The sequence below is a fragment of the Neodiprion pinetum genome, chromosome 4 (genome assembly GCF_021155775.2).
Source record: "Neodiprion pinetum isolate iyNeoPine1 chromosome 4, iyNeoPine1.2, whole genome shotgun sequence".
Taxonomy (NCBI): domain Eukaryota; kingdom Metazoa; phylum Arthropoda; class Insecta; order Hymenoptera; family Diprionidae; genus Neodiprion; species Neodiprion pinetum.
The window spans coordinates 21397430-21418516 of record NC_060235.2 but is presented as its reverse complement, the minus strand read 5'-3'; the positions used below and the strand labels follow the sequence as shown (position 1 = coordinate 21418516).

At 38.2% G+C, this 21087-nt stretch overlaps 3 protein-coding genes across 7 annotated transcripts; 2 read left to right on the top strand and 1 right to left on the bottom strand.

Annotated features, from left to right (window-relative positions):
• Nucleotides 1-349: 349 nt before the first annotated feature.
• Ipp (inositol polyphosphate 1-phosphatase) lies at nucleotides 350-3342 on the bottom strand. Of its 2 annotated transcripts, XM_046619653.2 has the most exons (5): nucleotides 3162-3342; nucleotides 2644-3050; nucleotides 2297-2567; nucleotides 1812-1983; nucleotides 350-1686 (listed from the first exon to the last, which is right to left on the bottom strand). In XM_046619653.2, the coding sequence occupies exons 2-5, from the start codon at nucleotides 2854-2856 to the stop codon at nucleotides 1239-1241; spliced, it is 1104 nt and encodes a 367-aa protein (XP_046475609.1). In that variant the 5' UTR covers nucleotides 2857-3050; nucleotides 3162-3342; the 3' UTR covers nucleotides 350-1238. The 2 variants fall into 2 exon arrangements, with proteins under 2 accessions (XP_046475609.1, XP_068991215.1); XM_069135114.1 differs by lacking the exon at nucleotides 3162-3342 and having other exon boundaries at nucleotides 2644-3122.
• A 412-nt stretch (nucleotides 3343-3754) lies between these two features.
• Prp40 (pre-mRNA processing factor 40) lies at nucleotides 3755-7871 on the top strand. Its single transcript, XM_046619639.2, has 8 exons — nucleotides 3755-4097; nucleotides 4320-4548; nucleotides 4912-5347; nucleotides 5409-5840; nucleotides 5925-6393; nucleotides 6472-7107; nucleotides 7185-7331; nucleotides 7411-7871. Exons 1-8 carry the CDS (start codon nucleotides 4095-4097, stop codon nucleotides 7612-7614), a joined length of 2556 nt encoding a protein of 851 aa, XP_046475595.1. The 5' UTR covers nucleotides 3755-4094; the 3' UTR covers nucleotides 7615-7871.
• A 2196-nt stretch (nucleotides 7872-10067) lies between these two features.
• LOC124218218 (prostatic acid phosphatase-like) lies at nucleotides 10068-19619 on the top strand. Of its 4 annotated transcripts, XM_046624732.2 has the most exons (10): nucleotides 10068-10218; nucleotides 10488-10539; nucleotides 12524-12622; nucleotides 12732-12811; nucleotides 16619-16739; nucleotides 16812-16910; nucleotides 17262-17684; nucleotides 18515-18638; nucleotides 18734-18945; nucleotides 19073-19619. In XM_046624732.2, the coding sequence occupies exons 4-10, from the start codon at nucleotides 12789-12791 to the stop codon at nucleotides 19229-19231; spliced, it is 1161 nt and encodes a 386-aa protein (XP_046480688.1). In that variant the 5' UTR covers nucleotides 10068-10218; nucleotides 10488-10539; nucleotides 12524-12622; nucleotides 12732-12788; the 3' UTR covers nucleotides 19232-19619. The 4 variants fall into 4 exon arrangements, with proteins under 4 accessions (XP_046480688.1, XP_046480690.1, XP_046480689.1 ...); XM_046624733.2 differs by lacking the exons at nucleotides 10068-10218; nucleotides 10488-10539 and adding an exon at nucleotides 11873-11962; XM_046624734.2 differs by lacking the exons at nucleotides 12524-12622; nucleotides 12732-12811 and having other exon boundaries at nucleotides 10072-10218.
• The last annotated feature ends 1468 nt before the right edge of the window (nucleotides 19620-21087 follow it).

Here is a 21087-nt window from a genome sequence, read left to right as displayed (position 1 = left end):
TTTGAAATCGCGCGATTCCAACTGCGATCATCAATCTCACAATTCATTCCGCGAAATCGCTGGATATTGAACAAGTCTTACAGTTCTTGATTAGGTACGATACGGGCCGCAGGATTTATCTGGCAAAGCCTGATCTACCGCGTGGTCTTGAATCCTTAATCGACGATTCAAATTCTATCGCCGTTCAGGGGAAATTCGTCTGTCTCGAAACTGGCAAATCTGCACATTTTTTCTTACCTTTCGCTTCTTGTCGACCGTAATCGCGTGATCATTGATGGTAAATCATCAATTTTAGGCATCTTAATTGAAATTAGCGGTGAAACCAGCTAGATCGGGTAAAATTTCAGGCTTACAACTTTTATCCCATTTAATTTATTAATTTCTTTGCTACAATTCTTCAACACTTAATATTACAGGTATGTATACCTAGATGTTGTATATGTAAATATATGTGTATAATGGTGAGATAAGTAGAAGTTTTAAGTACATAAAAATTATTCTTTAACATAAAATAGAGATTCTATATAGACGACAACGAATGTCTAATGTAGAGGAATGTAAACTTTCGATTAATTGCTGTAAACGTGGATGAAAAATGTGAAGTATTTGATATTGAACGGCTGCATGAAGTCAATGATTCGCGGATGAGATAAAAATAATGAATCCTGAAAAATCCGACCATGGATTTAAACAATTAAGACTTGATCAGCCTGGCTTCGTGATGAAAAAGTAAAGATCGAATTTGGAAGCTCTGGCTCTTGAATGTTCACTTTTTTCCCCCACAATGTTTAAAAATCGATTTTTCCGATCTATCAAATTGGACTAGATTTACATCGATTAAGGCAAATTGTACGTGAAATTACTATCAAGTACATTTCTTTTGTCATGAGTGCAATGAAATCTTCAGTTATATTTTACTGTCACCGGCGGTGAGGTAACTTTAAATCACATTGTAATAGTAATTAGTAACTAGATAACAGTACAGTAACATTGCACAATAACTTTGACTTTGCTTAAGTACATTTTTAGAGCGGGTATAAATCTGGACTATTCAGTAACAACTTTGCAAATAGGTATTTAGATATTAATATATCGTCTTAGAACTGATTGCTAAAAACACCGGTTCATCTTAAGTACAGCGTGCCCTGCATGTACTTAACTTGAATTAAAATCCAAAATCAGAATAAAAACGGGGATCGAGTTGCAAGATCATGAAAATTTGGCACCGTCTTTTAACGCTAGTGAGATAATAATATTTTTTTAATAGATTCCAAGATTTCTATGTTGCGGTAAGCAACAATGCCACCTCGATTGCAGGAATCGTTATCCGCAGGTAAGTAAATGAGATTCGAATCGTTTGAAGAGTCAGTTTTTAAGAAGTTTCTAAAATCAATTACACCTCCTTCCAAGGAACCCAATATAGCCTGAGCTGCGCAAGTGTCCCACTTGAATGTGGAGTCCTTAGACAAAATGTAGATGTCAGACTGGCCAAGAATCACCGTCAACAACTTATAGCCAGCTCCAGCTGCTTCGACCAAAGTGAAGCCATTTTCAGATAGCTTTGACTTGATACCCGCACTCTCTGAGCTGCTCAGAACAGCAACATTCCTACTTGGTTCTGGACCACTTATCGAGGACAGTCTAACACCATTATAGTTGAAGCCCCAGTAGGTCAATCCCAGCCACCTATTAAGTGAAGCGAAGGAGAAAAAAACAGCAATGAAGTAATCGATAAAAGCTTTTCAATAACGATTTCAACCTAGTTCCAAGCCCAGGTACGATTTCCCATTGATACTTATTTATCAACTTACTCGGAATCACAAGTATTATTGTGGAACGGCTGATTTATCACACCTAGAACTGGACGTCCCGTGGTTTTCTCAAAGACTCCAATGAGCACGGTAACGCACCTCAAACCGCTTAAATGCACACCCGTCACCTCATCTACTTTTTCTACCCCATGAATATACTCGGCGGTAGAATCTAGGAAATTTAAATAAGAGCATTCCAAGGCTGCCTATCATGTAGATTGCGTGCATTGATTTATTAGGACATGAAAAACAGTGCCAAGACCTTACGGGCCACAAAAAGAATCTGAAATCCCCTGAGGGGATCAGAGTTGTGCGCTAAGCTAGTATAGATTGACCAAATAATGGTAGATTTTCTTTGTACATGGAAAGAAACAGTGTCAGTGAATATAAGGAAACAATGTTAAATTGCAAAGCATGCATGAATAGATATTCCAAAATCACATTACAGGCAATGAGAAATCTGAAAAACTTTGAATACTAGTTACCAATTGGGTCTATCCATATGCCGAGCGCATCGGTGGTGAGTTTGAGATTATCAGGAACGTGATTATTCCCCGGCACATCTGAAAGTTGAATTTCTCTGTGCACTTCAACAGCGAGTAGATTGGCAACTTCGGAATCGTTATTGAGAACTCTTTCCAAGAGGTTGGCAGTGTCGTCAAAATTTGAACAAACTTTGACGGTAACAGACTCGCCCAATGTGTTACTGAACGTGTTATTCTCCTCGCCTGTTACATGCTCCGCCAGGTCTGGAAACTGCCTTTAATTTTCAAACCAACTTATTTGGGTAATCCTTAGCGTACCAATTTCGCAATTTTTAAATGATTTATACCTCCGTTCCCACGTCGTGTTTTATCGTTTCCTGTATCAATACATCGGCTAGAGTTTTGAAGTCCTGTACAAATCTCGGATTCTTTTCCTCATCAGATTTTTCCTGTACCAAGAGTTTAAACAACTGACGATTTTGGCGACACACCCTCGCTATATTCGCCGCTTTTTCCGACACTTTTAACAAACACTCCAACAATCTGCTTCCCTCCGACATTATTGATGTTTATGTCAATTTCCTCCGCTTACCTTCCTTCAACAAGTTTATGAGTTTGACAGATGACGTACAAGTGCAAACGATTAGTTCCATTCGAATTTATTCGTCCAACGACAGCTCCGGTCCAACCGAAGCAGCCAATTAAACATCACATCGCAGTGACGTTTTCTAAATCGCCATGCTGAATTTCGAAGCTGAACAACAGGAAGATTAGAGGGAAGGAGACCGAACGACGCATATGGGGCAAGTCAATGAGTATGGGATAGAGTGGAAGGTCCCATAAGATCCAATGTATAAAAACGTACCTCGATTTTCAGCACGCTCTGGCGGCTCAGAGGAAAAATATAACGCGTATGTGTAGCGTTGGTGAAGATGTGATTGTGTTGGTATTGTCGGTGTGATGACGCGTTGCCATAATCTTTGAGTAAACATTGGGTAACAAACGAACATTTTTCCAAAGATGCCAATTTATGGTGACGTCAAATTATGTTACAATAACAAATATATCAAAAATCAAAGCATAAATAATGAATGACAAGTGACGTTTTTCGCGTTACCGAGAAAAGAGCAACTGCAAGTAAATATGAATATACCGGGACAATCTCTTGAAACTATATTTCAAGAGATTGTCCCGGTATGTGAAATTCCATAAATGCTCCAGACAATCTCCGAGCACCAATGCAGACAATAATTATACCACTTAAGAGTATAACACAGAAACAATTATCGACTTGGATTATTACAACAAACTAATATGTAGAAACTATTATCAACGCTATTGCGCTGGTCGAAGTCTGCCGTGAGATTGTTTCGCCGTTCACCGATTTGAAAATTAACGCCACTTGCATCGAGACTATCGAAGTATTTCGAGCGATCGATCGACGCGTTTGAACATCGGAAAGAGACTGAAACGCGAGTGGAACAAGCGACGAAAAACCATTCCAAGAGTGCGGTCCGTAACTAACTGGCAGCGGCAGCGTGAAGAACTCCCTAAGACAGAGGTAGAGCTAATTACGGTTTTGGCAGCGCAAACGAGATAAAAAATTGTTGACATCACTGGGAGCTAAATTTGGAACGCACCCTAAATTCTTATATGTCTATGCCCTATGGTCACAACACAACTTACAATTGCGAGTCCGTGTGAGGTACGAAGTGAATTATATATCGTTGTGATTTGTGGATGCCGGTGTTGCCGATAAATGATCAACGTGCTATAACCGAAGTATAGAGGACGGATCATGGTGAGAATATATTTGTGTATTATTTATTCACCAAAACCGGCGAGCTGCTCCGCTGGCGCGTCAATATAACCTAACCTAACCTTCAAAACTGTTGACCGTCGCAGAGTGAGCCGTTCGTTAAGTGGTGCGAAAAACAAACGCGATGAGCGCATTTCTGACGCTTGTGCGCTTTCAACTTTTCGATTTCAATTCGATTTCGTGTAACTTGTTTTCGTGTCAAAGGCATCTAGTGACGGCATTCCGCCACCTGGGACTGTAGCTGGCTTTCCTTCAGTCCCACCGAGCATGCCACCAGGTTTTGTGCCGCCAATCATGCCTGGCACCCCTTATATACCGGCTCCAGGGTTGCCCCCAGGTCCTCCAAGCATGATGCCACCTCAATTTTCTATTCCGCCACCTGGTTTCAGTTTTCCGATCTCCGCTGGACCTCCTCCTGATATAAACGTTATAGGTAAGATGAGTAATCATTTAACACTATTATTGGAAATCTATTGCAATCAATGTGATTTACTTCTTGGCTTATTTCATTTTTTAGGATCATGGATAAATATGTAGTATCAATTGACAATGGGCTAGTAAAGTATTAAAGTGTCAAATTTACATCATTATTGTATCAACAGTCGGATAATAATTAAGAATGATATACCCTGTGACTTTTATACTTGAGCCAGAATTATATTGTAACTGAAATTAAATTTTGCTTCTAAGATTTTATTGATGGAGAATATTGTGTTAATTTTTAAACTCCACTCTTATTACGTATCAAGGAATTCCCGTTTAGTTAAGTTTCTTCACTTTGTTTTACTGTTCTCAGCTGCGCCTCCTCAAATAAGTGGATCACCAGCTGTCCCAACATCAACAACATCGACACTTGAGCCAGCCACAGTAACGCCATCAATTCCAACAACGGAAAAAAAATCCGAATGGACAGAGCACAAAGCTCCAGATGGTCGTACATATTATTATAATAGTGCAACAAAGCAATCACTTTGGGAAAAGCCTGATGAATTGAAAACTCCAAGTGAATTACTACTATCTCAGTGCCCATGGAAAGAGTACAAATCTGACAATAGTAAAATTTACTACCACAATGTCACAACCAAAGAATCAAGGTGGACTATACCACCTGAGCTTGAGGAATTGAAGGCAAAGCTTGCTGCTGAAGAAGCTGGCACTGTTGCTTCAGTTGCAGTTGTTACTGCTGCTGCCGTTGCCGGCTCTGCTATTGTCCCAAGCAGCACTCCGAATACGTGAGTGTTGTTAATTTCAATAAACTGAAAATATTTTATCAAACGTTTTACATCCTTTCAGGGCTCTTGTTCCACCTGTGATGCATGCGTTGTCGCCAAAACTCGTGACACCACAAGTAAGCACTCCTGAGGCGAGCTGTAAATCGGCAATCGAACAGGCTATGGCGGCAACCCTCGCCGCCATAAATATTCCAACTCCTCCGACAAAGCCAGACGACGATAGTAACTCGACGAAAGGTTCTGCCAATGGAAGTAGGAACAGCACTCCTGAACCTAAAGTGCAATTTAAAGATAAAAAGGAAGCGATCGAAGCATTCAAGGAGCTGCTGAAGGAGCGAGATGTACCCTCTAATGCTACTTGGGAACAGGCAGTGAAAATGATTCAAAATGATCCAAGGTACCCACAGATGAAGAAATTGAACGAGAGAAAACAAGCTTTCAACGCTTACAAAACTCAACGGCTCAAAGAAGAACGTGAACAGGAAAGACTGAGGTAGAGTTATTATTTGTTGCTGAAAATCTGTTCATCATTTATTGTAACTGAATTACATCGGAGTATTTTTTTTTCTTTTGTCAGGCTGAAAAAAGCCAAGGAGGACTTAGAACAGTTTTTATTGACTCACGAGAAGATGACGAGTAATACAAAATATTACAAATGTGAGGAGATGTATGGTAACTTGGAGCTTTGGCGTTCGGTTGGAGACTCGGATCGTCGTGACATTTACGAGGATGTTATATTCAACTTGGCTAAACGTGAAAAAGAGGAAGCAAAGGTTATGAAGAAACGTAACACCAAACGACTCGCCCTTGTGTTGGACGCCATGACAGACGTTACATACAAAACCACTTGGCAGGAGGCACAAGCATTGCTGCTTCAGCATTCTGCGTTTGCTGAAGACGCGGACTTGTTGGCTATGGATAAGGAGGATGCTCTGCTAGTTTTTGAAAATCATATTCGTCAATTGGAGAAAGATGAAGAGGAGGAAAAGGAGCGGGAGAAAAAACGAAGGAAACGATTAGAGAGGAAAAATAGGGACGGATTTATAGTGAGTCGCTGAATTCATTTATGGATACATTGTTTTTTTATGTTCTGTCATTCATTCCTTTCGTTGTATACATTATAGAGTTTATTGGACGATTTACACGAGCAAGGCAAACTGACATCCATGTCACTCTGGGTGGAACTTTATCCTATGCTATCCGCCGACATACGATTTTCAGCCATGCTTGGTCAGCCGGGATCAACGCCATTAGATCTGTTCAAATTTTACGTCGAAGATTTAAAGTCACGTTTCCACGACGAAAAGAAAATAATTCGCGAAATTTTGAAGGACAAAAGTTTTGACGTTCAGGTTAACACTACATTTGAAGAGTTTGCGACGGTAGTTTGCGAGGACAGAAAATCGGCGACTCTGGATGCTGGAAATGTCAAACTCACGTACAATCTGTTGCTTGAAAAAGCAGAGGCAAGGGAAAAGGAGAGGATCAAAGAAGAAACGAGGAAATTTAAAAAGCTTGAAATTGGATTTAAAAACTTGCTTAAAACCTTAGACGTTGATTATCAGATGTCGTGGGACGATGTTAGAGCCAAAATCGAAGGGGAATCCGATTTCAAAGCCATAACACTCGAGAGCGAGAGAGTAAGGATATTCAAGGAGTATCAGCACGAGATCGAGGAAAGTTGTAGCCACCATCACATAAGGAGCAAAAAAAAGAAAACGAAAAAACCGAAAAGAAAGTCACGGTCTCGGTCCCATAGTGTAAGTGCAAGAAAAACATAGAAATAGCTTTCTGTCGTTTCGACGAGAACGTATAAATCTATTTCTACTATTTTCAGGAGTCTGATACAAGTGAAAAAGGGGTTAAGAAAAAAACCCAAAAATCACGATCTATGAGTCCTCCGAGTAAATCGGACAGTTCTGAATCTGACGTGAAAAAATCCAAGCGCAAGAAAAGTAAGAAGAAAAGAGGCCGCAGCCGTTCAGTAAGTGAAACTTTATTACTATCGACGTGTGTTTACTCAACTAGTGAAGTTGCTGTTCAACTTTTCATTTTTTGTTCAGCGTTCCTATTCAAGGCTACCATCTTCAGAAGAGTCTCCTGACCGAAAACGTAAGGATGAAAAACATCGACGAACGTCTGCCCACAGTGAAAACGGTTCGGTTAACGAGGGTGCTGCTCATCACCACGAATTATCCGAGGATGAATTAGAAAAGCAAAGAGCACAACTATTGCGCGAACTTCAAATGCAGCAGGAAGACAATTGAGATGTTTCATTTTTCTTACAACAGCACCCAATGCGACAGTGACTTTGAGATATATACCAAACATTAAACGTATTTATCATCTGAAATAAGGAATTTTACCCCGGGGTAATCCAACGGTAATACGGTAAAGTGACTTTAATTTTCAGTTAGTATTAAATAAAAGAAAACGATGAATCAATTCCGACGTTCCTCCTGTGCTCATAAAATAAAATAACGATTCTAATACGTTGATCTCAATAAACATTCAGTCACATTTACTTGGGCCAGAAAACTGAAACTGTTTTACAACTGACAGATTTCACGATGCTGGTACTGTGGCTATATCTAACGAAAATATAACGTACACATTAGTGTGGCTCATTTTTGAAACATTTTTTTTTTTAATGTACTACTCGAAAAATTTGTGACAAATATTGAAAAAAAAACTCGTTAAACCTGGAGGAGGTAGGAAAATATTTAGAGGTCGCTGCCAATTATTGAAATTAATTTTTTTTTTTCTTTTTAATTTCAAAAATTGTTCTAATGATATGAGATTACGAAACGAGAAAAATTTTGTAAACTAATACATGTATATATATTAGTTTACTTTTTGGTACCGTGATCCAATTCATTTCGATAATTGGTAGTGACCTCTAAATATTTTCCTACCGCCTCCAGATTTTACGACAGTTTTATTTTCAATATTTGTAACAAATTTTTCGAACAGCACCTTACAAATAAAAATTAAAAAATGAGCCACCCTAGTACATATGCGGAAATTGTTTCTACGGTAGCTAATGTTTCTCCTTAAGCAATTACGTTACCAATAGAGATATATAGTCATATGTATATCAGTGGTTCCGCATAAGATAATATGTATGAGGTATTCCACACCATTTCACCTAATCGGTGAAGGTCACCGACGCCGATCTCGGTGCCAATTTTTTTCTCAATTCGTCTATCGAAAAAAAAGAACACGTGTTCGGCCGTTTTTCGATTGAGCCACCTGTGTCGATTTTATGAATTTTCCGATTTTTCAACTTTTTCGAAACAGACTTCTTTCAACTGGCTCTACCTTCAAGAGCTTTCATTTTTTTCAAAAAATGATCCAAGTATAAAATGTGTCAATAAGTCCGAGTTTTCTGAAAAAAATTTTTCAAAATTTTTCCAACCACACAATTCTAAAATTTTTTCGAAAAAAAAAAAAATCAAAATTTTTTGAATTGCGACACCTTCGATTTTCCTGAAATTTTTTACTTGCATTCGACCAGTTACAATCAAGTTTTCCTCCAAAGGAAATTATGGACCTCCGATTCGTTCGGGAGTTACACCATCATAAGTATCGAAAAATCAAAAACTTAACGGAAATCAATCTTAGTGTTTTTAATGATTCTTGAATCCCTCAAGAAGCCGTTGAGGGATTTTTGTGAAATTCAACCTCAATCATCCTTGTCCTCTAATCTATTTGTGTACATAAATTCAGCTCGATAGCTTCAAATTTACGTAATTTAGAGCGATTAACTCGATTTTTCAAAATTTTGTAAAATCTAAACACCTTAAGGGATTCCTGTCAAATTCAATACCAATCGACCGCGTACGCTACCCAAATTGTGCAAAAAAAATCATAACCATCGGTTGAAATTTACGGAAGTTAGAGAGCGTACAACCATTTTTGTGACACACACACACACACACACACACACACACACACACACACACACTTACGGAAATTTAGAAAAAAATGCGTTTTTTCGACGTTTTAAAAACATAATTATTATATTATATATTATATATATATTATATTTAATTTGGTAAATTTTTAAATTCTAAAATCATATTCCATCCATGAAAATACACCCAAGTCATTAACAATCGTGTTTAATAGATTTTTTCTCATATTTTTAACTGCAATTTTTCCAATTTTTTTGGTTTCTTAAGATTTTTTTAAATTTTGATACGTTAATGGGACAAAAAAACTGAATCCAAAAAAGTTTTTTCATCTCGATAGTTTCAGTTTTTCATGATTTTATGCAATTTTTTTCGGTTTTTCGCAATTTTTTCAAACTGACGGCTCAACGGGCTAATTAACTTTCATATTTAGATTCATTGAATTGAAATACATGAAAATCATACTTGATCCGAGTCCACAAAAATTTTTTCATCGATGTGATTGCAGTTTTTCGCAATTTTTTGCCTTTTTTGGGGTTTTTTGCACTTTACTCAAATCTGGAGGGTGACCGGGCCAAACGGACTTCAAATTCGGATTCAGCGGGTCGAATTACATGTCCGCAGGTGGGTCCGGTCAAATGTACAAACAATTTTTCTTTTGTGTGCCGGTGTTATTGAACACGCGGGACGGGCCGACCATGAGTCATCCTTTAAACTTCCTGTTTTCGGCGTTGTTTCGAGCTGAAATAGGAATAACCGCTACAACGATAATAATATCATTATCTTATCCGTAATTTGGAAGCACAATGTCAAACTTGTGATCATCTGCAAGTAAATAACCCTCAAGTACCGTAGTACCTACACCAAGATCAGACGAGTTCTGGGCGTTGGACTACAATATTTGTCTGAACACAAAGTGAAAACTAAAGCAACCACTATCATAAATAAAAGTCAAAGGTACGTAATAAATATTCATTTTAATTACAATATAACTGTTGTTCATAAGTTATTGATGACTGATATATAGCGCGACGCTCTAATTTGACGCATGTATGCAGTACAATTGATCTTATTTTCATAGCTTTCTCTAGTTCGTTTATTTATGCATTAGAAACCACTGAAACATTGCGGAAAAAGTACATGTACTGACACGGACAACCAGTAGTGACATAAAATCTGATTAAAGTATATTGTGTGAGTAATTTTCTGTTGTATTCTTATTGCAGTGTGTAAAGTGCGTCGATTCATCGTTCAACCTGAAATGCTAGGCCTACGCCAGTGAGTATCTCTTTTCAATATTTTTGATGGATGGTTTCGTTGCGAATCAGGCGAGGGTAGGAAGGTCGCGAAGTAGCGCGATGATAACAACTATTGTAACCCGTAGCGTAAAATGATCACAGCACTCTACGATCATTTTCCAGTCGTTACTAAATTCAAATATTCCATCGTCACCAATAATTACATCATTCGATATATCTCTATACAGCCTCTTGAATGGCCTGGACCGAGCCGTGATGCCGTCCTTTCGGAAGTCGTTTCAGTCGGGGGAAGAGAAAGAAGTCTGGGGAAGTTACATCCGGGCTCTAGGGTGGCTGGGGACTTGATCATTTCATGGGTTTCACTTGCGGTTGTACCGAGTTCGAAACAAAACTTTATCACGTAATGCTGGTCGAGTAAACGGTTCATCGCGAAGCGTGACGAGGCATCTTGACTGGGGTTCACTTTATAATCGACCTACACTCCGGAAAGGTTCGAAGGCGTTTTGGGACAGGTGCATTGCTGAGCTAAGACTCCCCTAACCCGACCCACGCGAAAAGGTCCCCCTCCGTCATTCTGTCTGGGCGGGAAAAATTCAGTCCGACTACTTTCCGGACGGACCATGTATATAATAAATATTTTCAACCGTAAACTAGATAATCTAGGACAATTTACTCTTTCTAGCCGAGGTGTAACAGCTGTAAGTTTGGCATAAACCATCTGACCACGAAGTCAGCCAATTCTCTAACAGTAGATGCAATACGATTGGTAGATGTAATTACTCTGTCGCGTAAATTCTTCGCTGCGGCCAGGGCTGCCAAGCGGGTGAATACTTTTAATTATGCTAGGACGAAGAATGGCAACATCCACGCGAGGAAGAGAGATAGGGCTCCGCTTAGACACGTTATCAAAATTGCTGGTATCTCTGCTAAAAGTTCATAGCAATCATTTTTGTATAACTGCACCTTTCTTTACTCATCCAAATCACGCAGATGGTTCTTCTTGCTACGTATGTTGCTGTCATGCTGTTTAACATACTCATTCGGTGCGCTAATCCTTCACTGTAGAGACCTTTTGACTTCTCCGCTTAATCTCTATATAGGTACGATTACTGTGTACGCTTATAATATTATGGTATCTGGTTTCGCTGGCACGGGCAATGTCTCAGTACATTGTTTTGATGCCTTAGATGGATAATACTTTTAATGGCGATGTGTAAGTCTGTTGATGCCTGTCATGTCAACACCCAGTCGCTGGTATTTCATATTGATGAGTTTCGAAGCTATTTCTGTGAAAAAATTATCACTTTATCGCTGTATCGGAATCTTGGCTCAAGCCTCACATAGTCGGTCAAGTTGTTCACCTGTCAAGCTATAATATATGTACTTCGCTGTGATCGCAATGGCATTGGAGGCAGAGTAGCATTGTATGTATGTACATTAAGGTGGGCCAAAAAAATCAACTATTTTTTTTTCACTTTGTACTCCGAAAACTTGGTTGGTAGAGACCTCAAAAACATTCTCTCCAAGTATGAGCTCTTAATTTTAATAGGAAGGTTCTCCGCCTCGCAGTTTTCTATTTTTTTCTTACGGTGAGGAAGAAAAATACACATCTCGGTATCTACTATTTATAAAAAAAAAAATATGTATCATTTTTTCGTGGGAAATTGAATTCTCTAAAAAAAGGTCTCTTACAATTTTTGTATGCCTCACTGTTCAGAAGTTATTGAAGGTTAAAACTTGATCATTTTAAGGTAGATATCTTTTTTTTATGAATTTTATAACTCTTCAACAAAAAGTCATTATAATACGCGCAACTCATATTTTCGTAGGAAATTGAATTCTCTACAAAAAAGGTCTCTTACAATTTTATTGTACACGTCACTGTTCAGAAGATATTCACCGTCAAACTTCAATGCACACTATTCGTGAAATTATTCCGTGGGTCATCCTGGTCAAAAACCTGGGGGTCATAATTAACAACATTGTTAACTTGGTCTGAACAGGTGCTGGCTATCTCGGGAAGAGTGCATGGTACGCTCTGGCAATTGAGGTCTAAGATAGAACTTGTCGCACCTACTCGCTTGCGCTCGCGCTCCTCGCTGGTAAATTCAATATAATTCTACCTCACTTTGACTAGTGTTTATTAGTTTATTGTGATTTGACAGCGAGTCTGCACCTCAGGCTACAACGTGCCCTTAACTCTACTGTTAGGTTCATATTTGACGTCCGGAAATTTAAACATATTAGCCCGTACCATCGTACGCTTGGATGGCTCCATTTAGCAGATTGACGTAAGTACCTTTTGGGGACATTTATTTTTAATATTTTGGTTGTTGAATGTCCTAGCTACAATTCTTTGACGAATTGGTATTTGTGTCAGCATTACGATAGCGAGCTACCAGAGGTAACGTAAAAAATTTACTCGTTCCCTTGCATCGCACAACTGTAAAGCATCTTTTATATGCTAGCGTTTAACTCTCCGCTCAATTTTGTTACGCACAATAAAGTTTTGAAGTTTGAGCGCGCCATCTGCGCGTCAACTTGGTGCTTTTCGGTTCTGAGACGAAACTGCGCGACTTGCTGGCCGGCTCCGACGCGCACGGACCAAAATCTCGGGAGTGTACAGTGAAAGTGAAGACTCTTGAAGTCAGGGGAACGAACTAATTTATTTACAAGTACACTGATAAAGATACAGCGTTCAGCTGAACAAATTATTCATTTCAATGATTCTTGATAGAAAATTGATACTGGTTCAAAAAGTGTACAATTTTTTAAATATACAATATATATAAGCGTGGTGCTCCAGCTGAACTTATATTAATTCGAGTGTTAGAGAAAAAAAAAGATCATTATTTTGTTATAATAACGTTGCTCTTAATAACTGGCAGATCCTCATGTAACGTACATTCTATACATTTTCCTCATTTTTGGACAAACAATCAACGAACAATACATTACCATTAAAATTTATTGAATTTGCTTCAGGCACAGGGCTAACCATGAATAAATGGAAGAGGAGCCAGAAAAGTATGCATTCAAAAATTGAGTAGATCAAGGATCAAGGAGAACAGACGATTCTGGGTTGAAAATACAGTTCTCGCAAAAATTAAGGGAACAACGAAATTTTCGAAATTTTTTGGTGATTTTCAACAGGCTGTATTTCAGTGAAAAATGGTCGTACAAAGAATAAAAAAAAAAAGCTTTTCAAGCTTGAAGACTCTAGTTTTTGAATTTTTTGGTTAAAAATTTTTCGAAGCACTATTAGCCATGCAATCCTTGGATAAAGCACGAAGAAAAAATTTTCAAAATTTTTTACATTTTTTCTTTCGCTCTACGGGCATGGAAAAATTTTTCCGAGCTAAACCAATGCATAGGTCGCATAGCCTGTTTATTCAGCTTCAAGATGCTTTTTTTTAAACCTCGATACGACCATTTGTCTTCGAGATATCGAATTTTGAATGCCAAAGCATCCTTTTTCACTCAACTGCTGATATCTCTGGAACTACTGGTCGCACAGCGAGCCGAAGGGCAGTTTCTTTTTCTGCAGAAAATTTCCTACAAAAATCTGTCAAGGTTGATGTCAAAAAAAATTTTTTTCCACCTGTAGCGTTAACGTGAAAAAAGAGCAAAAAAATGCCATTTTGCCTTTTTTTGGATAATTGACTGTATCTTCGTCAATATTGGGGGGAAAGCTTAGGTTAGAAGAAAATTTTACAGCCTAATGTACCCCAAAGGTCCCCCCAAATCGGTAGATCGATCGGTTCAGCGGTTTTCCTGGACCGATTGATTGAAATTTTGACAAAATTAAGAGAACAAGGTTCCTTAAGAAACAAAAACCTTGTTCCCTTGATTTTTTTAAAATTTCAATCAATCGGTCCAGGAAAACCGCTGAACCGATCGATCTACCGATTTAGGGGGACCTTTGGGGTACATTAGGCTGTGAAATTTTCTTCTAACCTAAGCTCTTCCCCCAATATTGACGAAGATACAGTCGATTATCCAAAAAAAGGCAAAATGGCATTTTTTTGCTCTTTTTTCACGTTAACGCTACAGGTGGAAAAAAAAATTTTTTGACATCAACCATGACAGATTTTTGTAGGAAATTTTATGCAGAAAAAGAAACTGCCCTTCGGCTCGCTGTGTGACCAGTAGTTCCAGAGATATCGGCAGTTGAGTGAAAAAGGATCCTTTGGCATTCAAAATTCGATATCTCGAAGACAAATGGTCGTATCGAGGTTTAAAAAAAAGCATCTTGAAGCTGAATAAACAGGCTATGCGACCTATGCATTGGTTTAGCTCGGAAAAATTTTTCCATGCCCGTAGAGCGAAAGAAAAAATGTAAAAAATTTTGAAAATTTTTTCTTCGTGCTTTATCCAAGGATTGCATGGCTAATAGTGCTTCGAAAAATTTTTAACCAAAAAATTCAAAAACTAGAGTCTTCAAGCTTCAAAAGCTTTGTTTTTTTATTTCTTGCACGACCATTTTTCACTGAAATACAGCCTGTTGAAAATCACCAAAAAATTGCGAAAATTTTGTTGTTCCCTTAATTTTTGCAAGAAGTATATAAAAAAGACGCCAATTAGGCAACAATAAGACAGTCTAAATTTTCGCATCAATAATTAGTTGACCTTGGCCGCTATTTTAAAGATTCAAATATACCCACCTAAAATCAAAGAAATACTAAAGTAAAATTTGATTCTTAAATGTCGATCGTGCGGTGCCCACCTTCGCATAATTCCTTCCGCCTTCTCCAGGAACGAGAAGCCGTTCTCTCTTGGTACCTGTCTTGGGAGTACGACATGTCGAACATACTCTTTGATTAGACGTATTTGAACGCAATTTCTGAAACTAGTTTTAAATTCTAAATGTCCAACAAAAAACTTATCTTTAAGAAATTAAGATCTCAATGAAGATATAAATATTAATAATAATAATTTATTTCAATATAATAATCATTACACTATTTCATTCATCATGAGTTGGTGTCGTTCTAGTTCGAGATATACGCCGTCGCATTTACTCTAAAAAAAAAAAAAGTGAAGCAGAAGAACTTCTATTAGCCACACCCGTAAAGTATTGATCAAGTTAGAAGTCAATGAAATCATCAGCAGTCTAAATAACATGGTAAATATTCTAGGGGACGAATTGCAAGTAATTTATTAATAAGAAGATTGTGCAATAAGATGTTTTTTTATGCCGAGCGTAAGTTTGCAATATGAAACGAATATTACAAATACGCGTGGCGAAAGAGACTTCATTCTCGAATCAACAATGATGTTTACTTTTTGAACTGTTAAACGGGAGAAAAGTAGCATATGATTCCCTCGTATGCGGGAAAAAAGTGGCAATTAAGAACTTCGGGCGCTCGTCTACGACTCGTATGGAAAACATCGCGCTTGGCCTTAAAAGTACCTACTTTACCCTCTTGGTACACAATGTACTTTTTTATAGCGGCGGCCAGAAAAAAACACTTTTCATTACTAGGACATAAAAGTGCACTTTTGTGTACTTGGAACGGCTTTTTTTTATACTGTCAAAAAAACGATTACTTTACGCACGGAACGCTGTCAAAAGACGCGTAAACCATACCAATGTTACACAATAGTTATTTTCGCAACAAGTGCACATGAAATAGGGATCTCGCGAAATACAAAGTCGTCGAGTTGTTGTCTGTTGACAAGGATAGCGCAGGAAATAATGTATCTAGTATCAATACTCCAGTAGATAAAAAAGGTTACCCCAACGGCCGTGAGACAGAAGAAAGTTGCGTTATTGTGTGTAGACACGTGAGTAAATAATAACATATCGATGTTGCTTAGCTGTCCGTCAGTAGAATACGTGCATGTGTACGATGTGTAGATACTTTCGGGAACGAGCCAATGGAAAGTGTGCGAAAATATGATTGCCAGCCTGTCGAAATTATCGCATAAAATTAATTTCTTCGTGACATTTTATTAGCAAAACCTCAAAAGTGAGTAGTGGGAGCATCTTACCACCTTTCACAAAAGTCCCCCAGATCAACAGATCCGTATCTCCGGTAGATGCACGTGCATTATCAACTTATTAAATATGCTCAATTCACATTTTTGATCGGCAGTTGCAGAATGTTCGCCTTCGAGGCGTTCGTCGCCATCACGTCAACCAGCCTCATCATTTTCACGACCTCGCCGTCTTCCTGCGTAAATCCCGAGCTGGGAATCGTGATTTTTGCAAACGTCGTAAGTACTTCTCCGTGGTACCTAGTTTCTAATATCTATATTAATTTTTATCCTATCGTATTTCTCATCCAGCTCTTCAGACACGGAGACCGGACACCGATCACTTCCTATCCCACCGATCCTTGGGGCAACGAATCCTTCTGGCCTGTACCCTTTGGTGAACTGACCAACGTGAGTGAACCGTCCATTAATACACCATGAATTTCGACAATCTTGTTGATTTTACCGTTCTTGCACAAACGCTCAAAGACCAATGGCTGAGATTGCCCATGAAGTCGGTGTCAAGGAAAGAACGCTAGTGATTAACGAACCCGAAATGTTTTGAGACTTGCACGTAAATCGTCAACCTCGAAAGGCCGATGTTACGAAAGTAATACACGAGACAAACAAGAGCTTGTTATTTCTTTCAGAGGTTGTCGATCTAGTACACGATTCCTAGTTTCGCAATTGCTCAAATCAAATTCAAACAGCCAAGCTCACGGATTCGACTGAAGTCGGACACAAATTGTTTGAATATTTCAGATTGGAAAACATCAGCATCTCATGCTCGGACGCTGGTTAAGACAGAATTATTTCTATCTTCTGCCGAGACATTATAGTCCCCATGATATATATGTACAAAGTACGGACGTTGACAGGACGCTGATGTCCGCACAGGCTACTTTGGCTGGTCTTTACCCACCTGGTGGAGATCAAGTTTGGGGCGAACTTGAATGGATGCCTATACCTGTCCATACTATGCCCGTGTGTGATGACATCCTGCTGACGTGCAGAAATTACTGTCCAAAATATGAAAAGGAGTTGCGAAATGTTATGAATTCCCCTGAGGTCAGGAAAATTGACGATGACAACAAAGAGCTGTACGATTATTTGAGGAAAAACACTGGTTATTTGGTTCAATCTGTCAATGACGTTGCGACCATATATGATACGCTTCATATTCAGGTAAATAACTGTCGCGTAAAGTTTACTGTCAGATAAACAAAAAATAAAACATGGGGCGAAATAATGAGGATTTTATTCATTTCAGAATACGTATCAACAAATTACCAATCACGCTATGTTATCAATCTTTTATAATATAAAGATTTACAGTGGAAAAAATTTGTGATAAGAATACTATTCTACAGAACGTAAAGTAAATTCCTCTTTGTATTTGCTGTTGCAGAAGATTGTCGAATATTCTGTACAAAGCTTTAATCATTTTTCTTCGTCATGAAAACGTCTTCATTGAAATATAAGAAACTAACGTGTGTGGCGTTAGTTTCACGGAGAAAATAACTCGATCATCTTCCGAAACAAAACGTGTACAACTATAAATCGTAACAATGAATCGATAACTGTATTAATATATTGATTACCAATGAATCGAAAACTGTGTTAATGTCATAATATGCCACTGGAAATGCTTGATAGATTAATTCGCAAACTTATGTAACACTCAATATTTGACTTTCATCATACCATATGAAAAAAGTGCAAATTTGTTTTGCTTTTAAATACTAGATTCTTCGTTTGCAATATTACACTCCAAAGATCTCCTTCCTGTGAAAATATTTTTTCAAAATTTCCCATGTATAAATTGTTAAATATTCAACGGCAGTAACAGATTCAGCTGCAGGCAGATAAACACTTAAAATTTTTAACACATCGTTTGAGATTCTCAATGAAGAGATAATCTTCATATTATATTAATAATTCCAATGCTTTTGAAATTTCGATGTAGTGATTTTTATCACAATTTAGCTGAGTGATCGACATGTTTTTTTTTCCAGGTTCTGTATAACCGCACTTTGCCCGAGTGGACAAAATCTGTATATCCAGATAAATTAAAAGCTGTCGCCGAAGTCAGTTACACTATACCAACTCGCAATAAAATACTCCAAAGATTGTATTCAGGCAAGTAGAAATATCCCTGCGAAAAGTATATCAACCATGGAAAATAAATCCCTGAGAATTGAAGTTTCATTCAGAAAATCACTGATTCCTGACAGGACGATTATTAGGTGAAATGGTAGATCATCTAGTAAAAAAAGCAAACAATACGCTGACCCCGAATAGAAAACTATGGATATACAGCGCCCATGATACCACAGTGGCAAACTTTTTAACGACGCTAAATGTATTCGAGCCACACGTTCCCCCGTACTCGGCGACTGTCCTCGTGGAATTGAGAATTAAGGCTTTGGATAATTTTGTTGTGACGGTAGGCATACATTCTACTCCTTTCATTTTAATAATCAATTCTTACGGTCGGTCATACTATGTTTTTCATGCAAGTTAACCTTCTTCTAAAATGTTTACAACCTCTGATTTCTTTCTCCATATTTCAGGTTTCGTACAAGAATTCGTCCGCTGAACCGATACAGTTAAAATTGCCAAACTGCGGAGTCGCGTGTCCATTAGATAAATTCGTAAAATTGACTGAAGATGTGATACCAAAAAATTGGGCGAAGGAATGTCTTTTAGACAGCACAGATTACAAAAATTAATAAACGGTATTTCAGCACGAGCACAACTTAGTGCTAAATGCATTAATACAAATTCAACTTACAATTAGCAACAAGGAAGAAAACTAATTTGCCCTTGTTGTCGGCCTGAAAAGTGCATCTCCCTCTGTACCACATCATCTATTATAGACAAAATTAACTATGATTGGATGGAGTCACAAAATTATTGACATAATAAGAAAATTTTATGACTAAGCGACAATGACGGTAAAGACCAGTGGAGGTAACTCTGCGGAAATCCCTATCACCGTCAGAGTTGTTGACGACACAAATGGATTCGAATTTATTTTGTTTGATTGTCCCTTTTACCTTTTTATTTGTTCTTTTAATAATTAAATTAATGAAAATAAAACGATTATATTCAGCTATTCGATTCGTTTATTATAAAAGCCGTTACCTGAAAGAATAGAATGAATGGAAGGTCTGATGGTATCAAGTCAGTATTGCTCCGAACGGTGCGCTAGCAAGGCGCAAGTGCTGTAGGATAATAATGTATCTATGCGTAAATACACGTATAGGGTCGTATTATGACCGTGTACAGTGATAACTTGCATAATGAAATTAACTTGTTAAATATGAAATAAGAACGAGTACATACAGCATTATGTGTTTCCCAGGCTGGCGTCCTAGGGACCTGATACGAGGGCTTACTCCCGAATGGTCGACATTCCAGGAAACTGGCGTAGAAATTACAGTCCGTGAATCACTAGTGGAACTCAAAAACAATTTGCACGGGTTGACCGTGTCGAGCGGGTCTAGCAATTAGTGCGAGGAGGTTCTCGTGATGGTTGACGTGATGGGAAGCCAGCATGGGTATAAAACCCAAGAAAGAACAATATGGAGCGGCAACGTATTGATTGAAAATACGTCGCATGTGTAATGATATAAGGATGTATGCGCCATTATACGACCTTTTGCCACGTATAAGGGAAATAGGCGTATTTTTTTCCGTTTGTATTACGCGAAAAAATGGGGATGTATTCAAAACGTTGAAATTGAAAAATGGATGAATTAACGGTAAAAAGTCGTGAGTACTGTCGGTTATGCTCGTTCACCACGAACCTTATGAAAGATAGTCACGTTCGTAGACAAACCCAGTATGCCCAACGTTTGCTGCAAAATATGCTTTATCATCTACTGTAGTAAATTTCCGTCGAAGAGCTAAGTCTGGGATTACGCGAAGGATTAGGCAATCGCTACAGCGTTACACAAAAATGAATAAATGCGATAATATCGCCTATATCCGTACGATCGGAACTGTGAAACCGTTGTGATGTTTTTATCACGTATATGAGTTCTGCGACTATCATAGTGAGTTACAAGATATGCCCTGTGTGTAAGAAAATAATAAGAATCCGAAAAAATGGGTAGATGTCCAATAAAGTGAGCGTAGAGGTAATGGTTTTTGATTTTTATAGAATTAGGTTTCTCGCAGCCTATTTCGTTCAGAAAATCAGTCTGACTAAAGTCTACGCAAATGACAGTAAAATAACTTACATTTATTATAAAAAGTTTAATGCCGCTCACAATACACTGATTTGAGCGTATCAGCCTAAAAATGGTAATTTTGTAGTGGGATCCCGCTCAAGTCGTTACAGAATTCAAATTTACGCCTTATGCTGCAAGTAACAGCATTCTGTATAACTTGGACTGCGTTCTGCACATTCACTACGCTCAGCTCGTCACTTCCGGCTCAAACTGATCGATACTTGCTTCCGAGCGGCGAACGCTGCGCGGTGTCGTCCGCTTTTGAGCAGCCAGACTGTAGGGACGTGCGTGAACAGCCAAAATTAAGATTACACTGTTCAATCCGATGCGATTTGATAAATACATTCTTA

Coding starts and splice junctions, on each gene's coding strand:
- Ipp (XM_046619653.2), bottom strand. CDS start 2,856: ATGTCGGAGGGAAGCAGATTGTTGGAGTGTTTGTTAAAAGTGTCGGAA. Junction 1,984..2,296: donor CATATGGATAGACCCAATTG/GTAACTAGTATT, acceptor TAAATTTCCTAG/ATTCTACCGCCGAGTATATT. Junction 1,687..1,811: donor AATAATACTTGTGATTCCGA/GTAAGTTGATAA, acceptor TTCACTTAATAG/GTGGCTGGGATTGACCTACT.
- Prp40 (XM_046619639.2), top strand. Junction 7,108..7,184: donor CACGGTCTCGGTCCCATAGT/GTAAGTGCAAGA, acceptor TACTATTTTCAG/GAGTCTGATACAAGTGAAAA. Junction 7,332..7,410: donor AAAGAGGCCGCAGCCGTTCA/GTAAGTGAAACT, acceptor TTTTTTGTTCAG/CGTTCCTATTCAAGGCTACC.
- LOC124218218 (XM_046624732.2), top strand. CDS start 12,789: ATGGCTCCATTTAGCAGATTGAC. Junction 12,812..16,618: donor GCTCCATTTAGCAGATTGAC/GTAAGTACCTTT, acceptor TTTGATCGGCAG/TTGCAGAATGTTCGCCTTCG. Junction 18,639..18,733: donor ACTCCAAAGATTGTATTCAG/GCAAGTAGAAAT, acceptor GATTCCTGACAG/GACGATTATTAGGTGAAATG.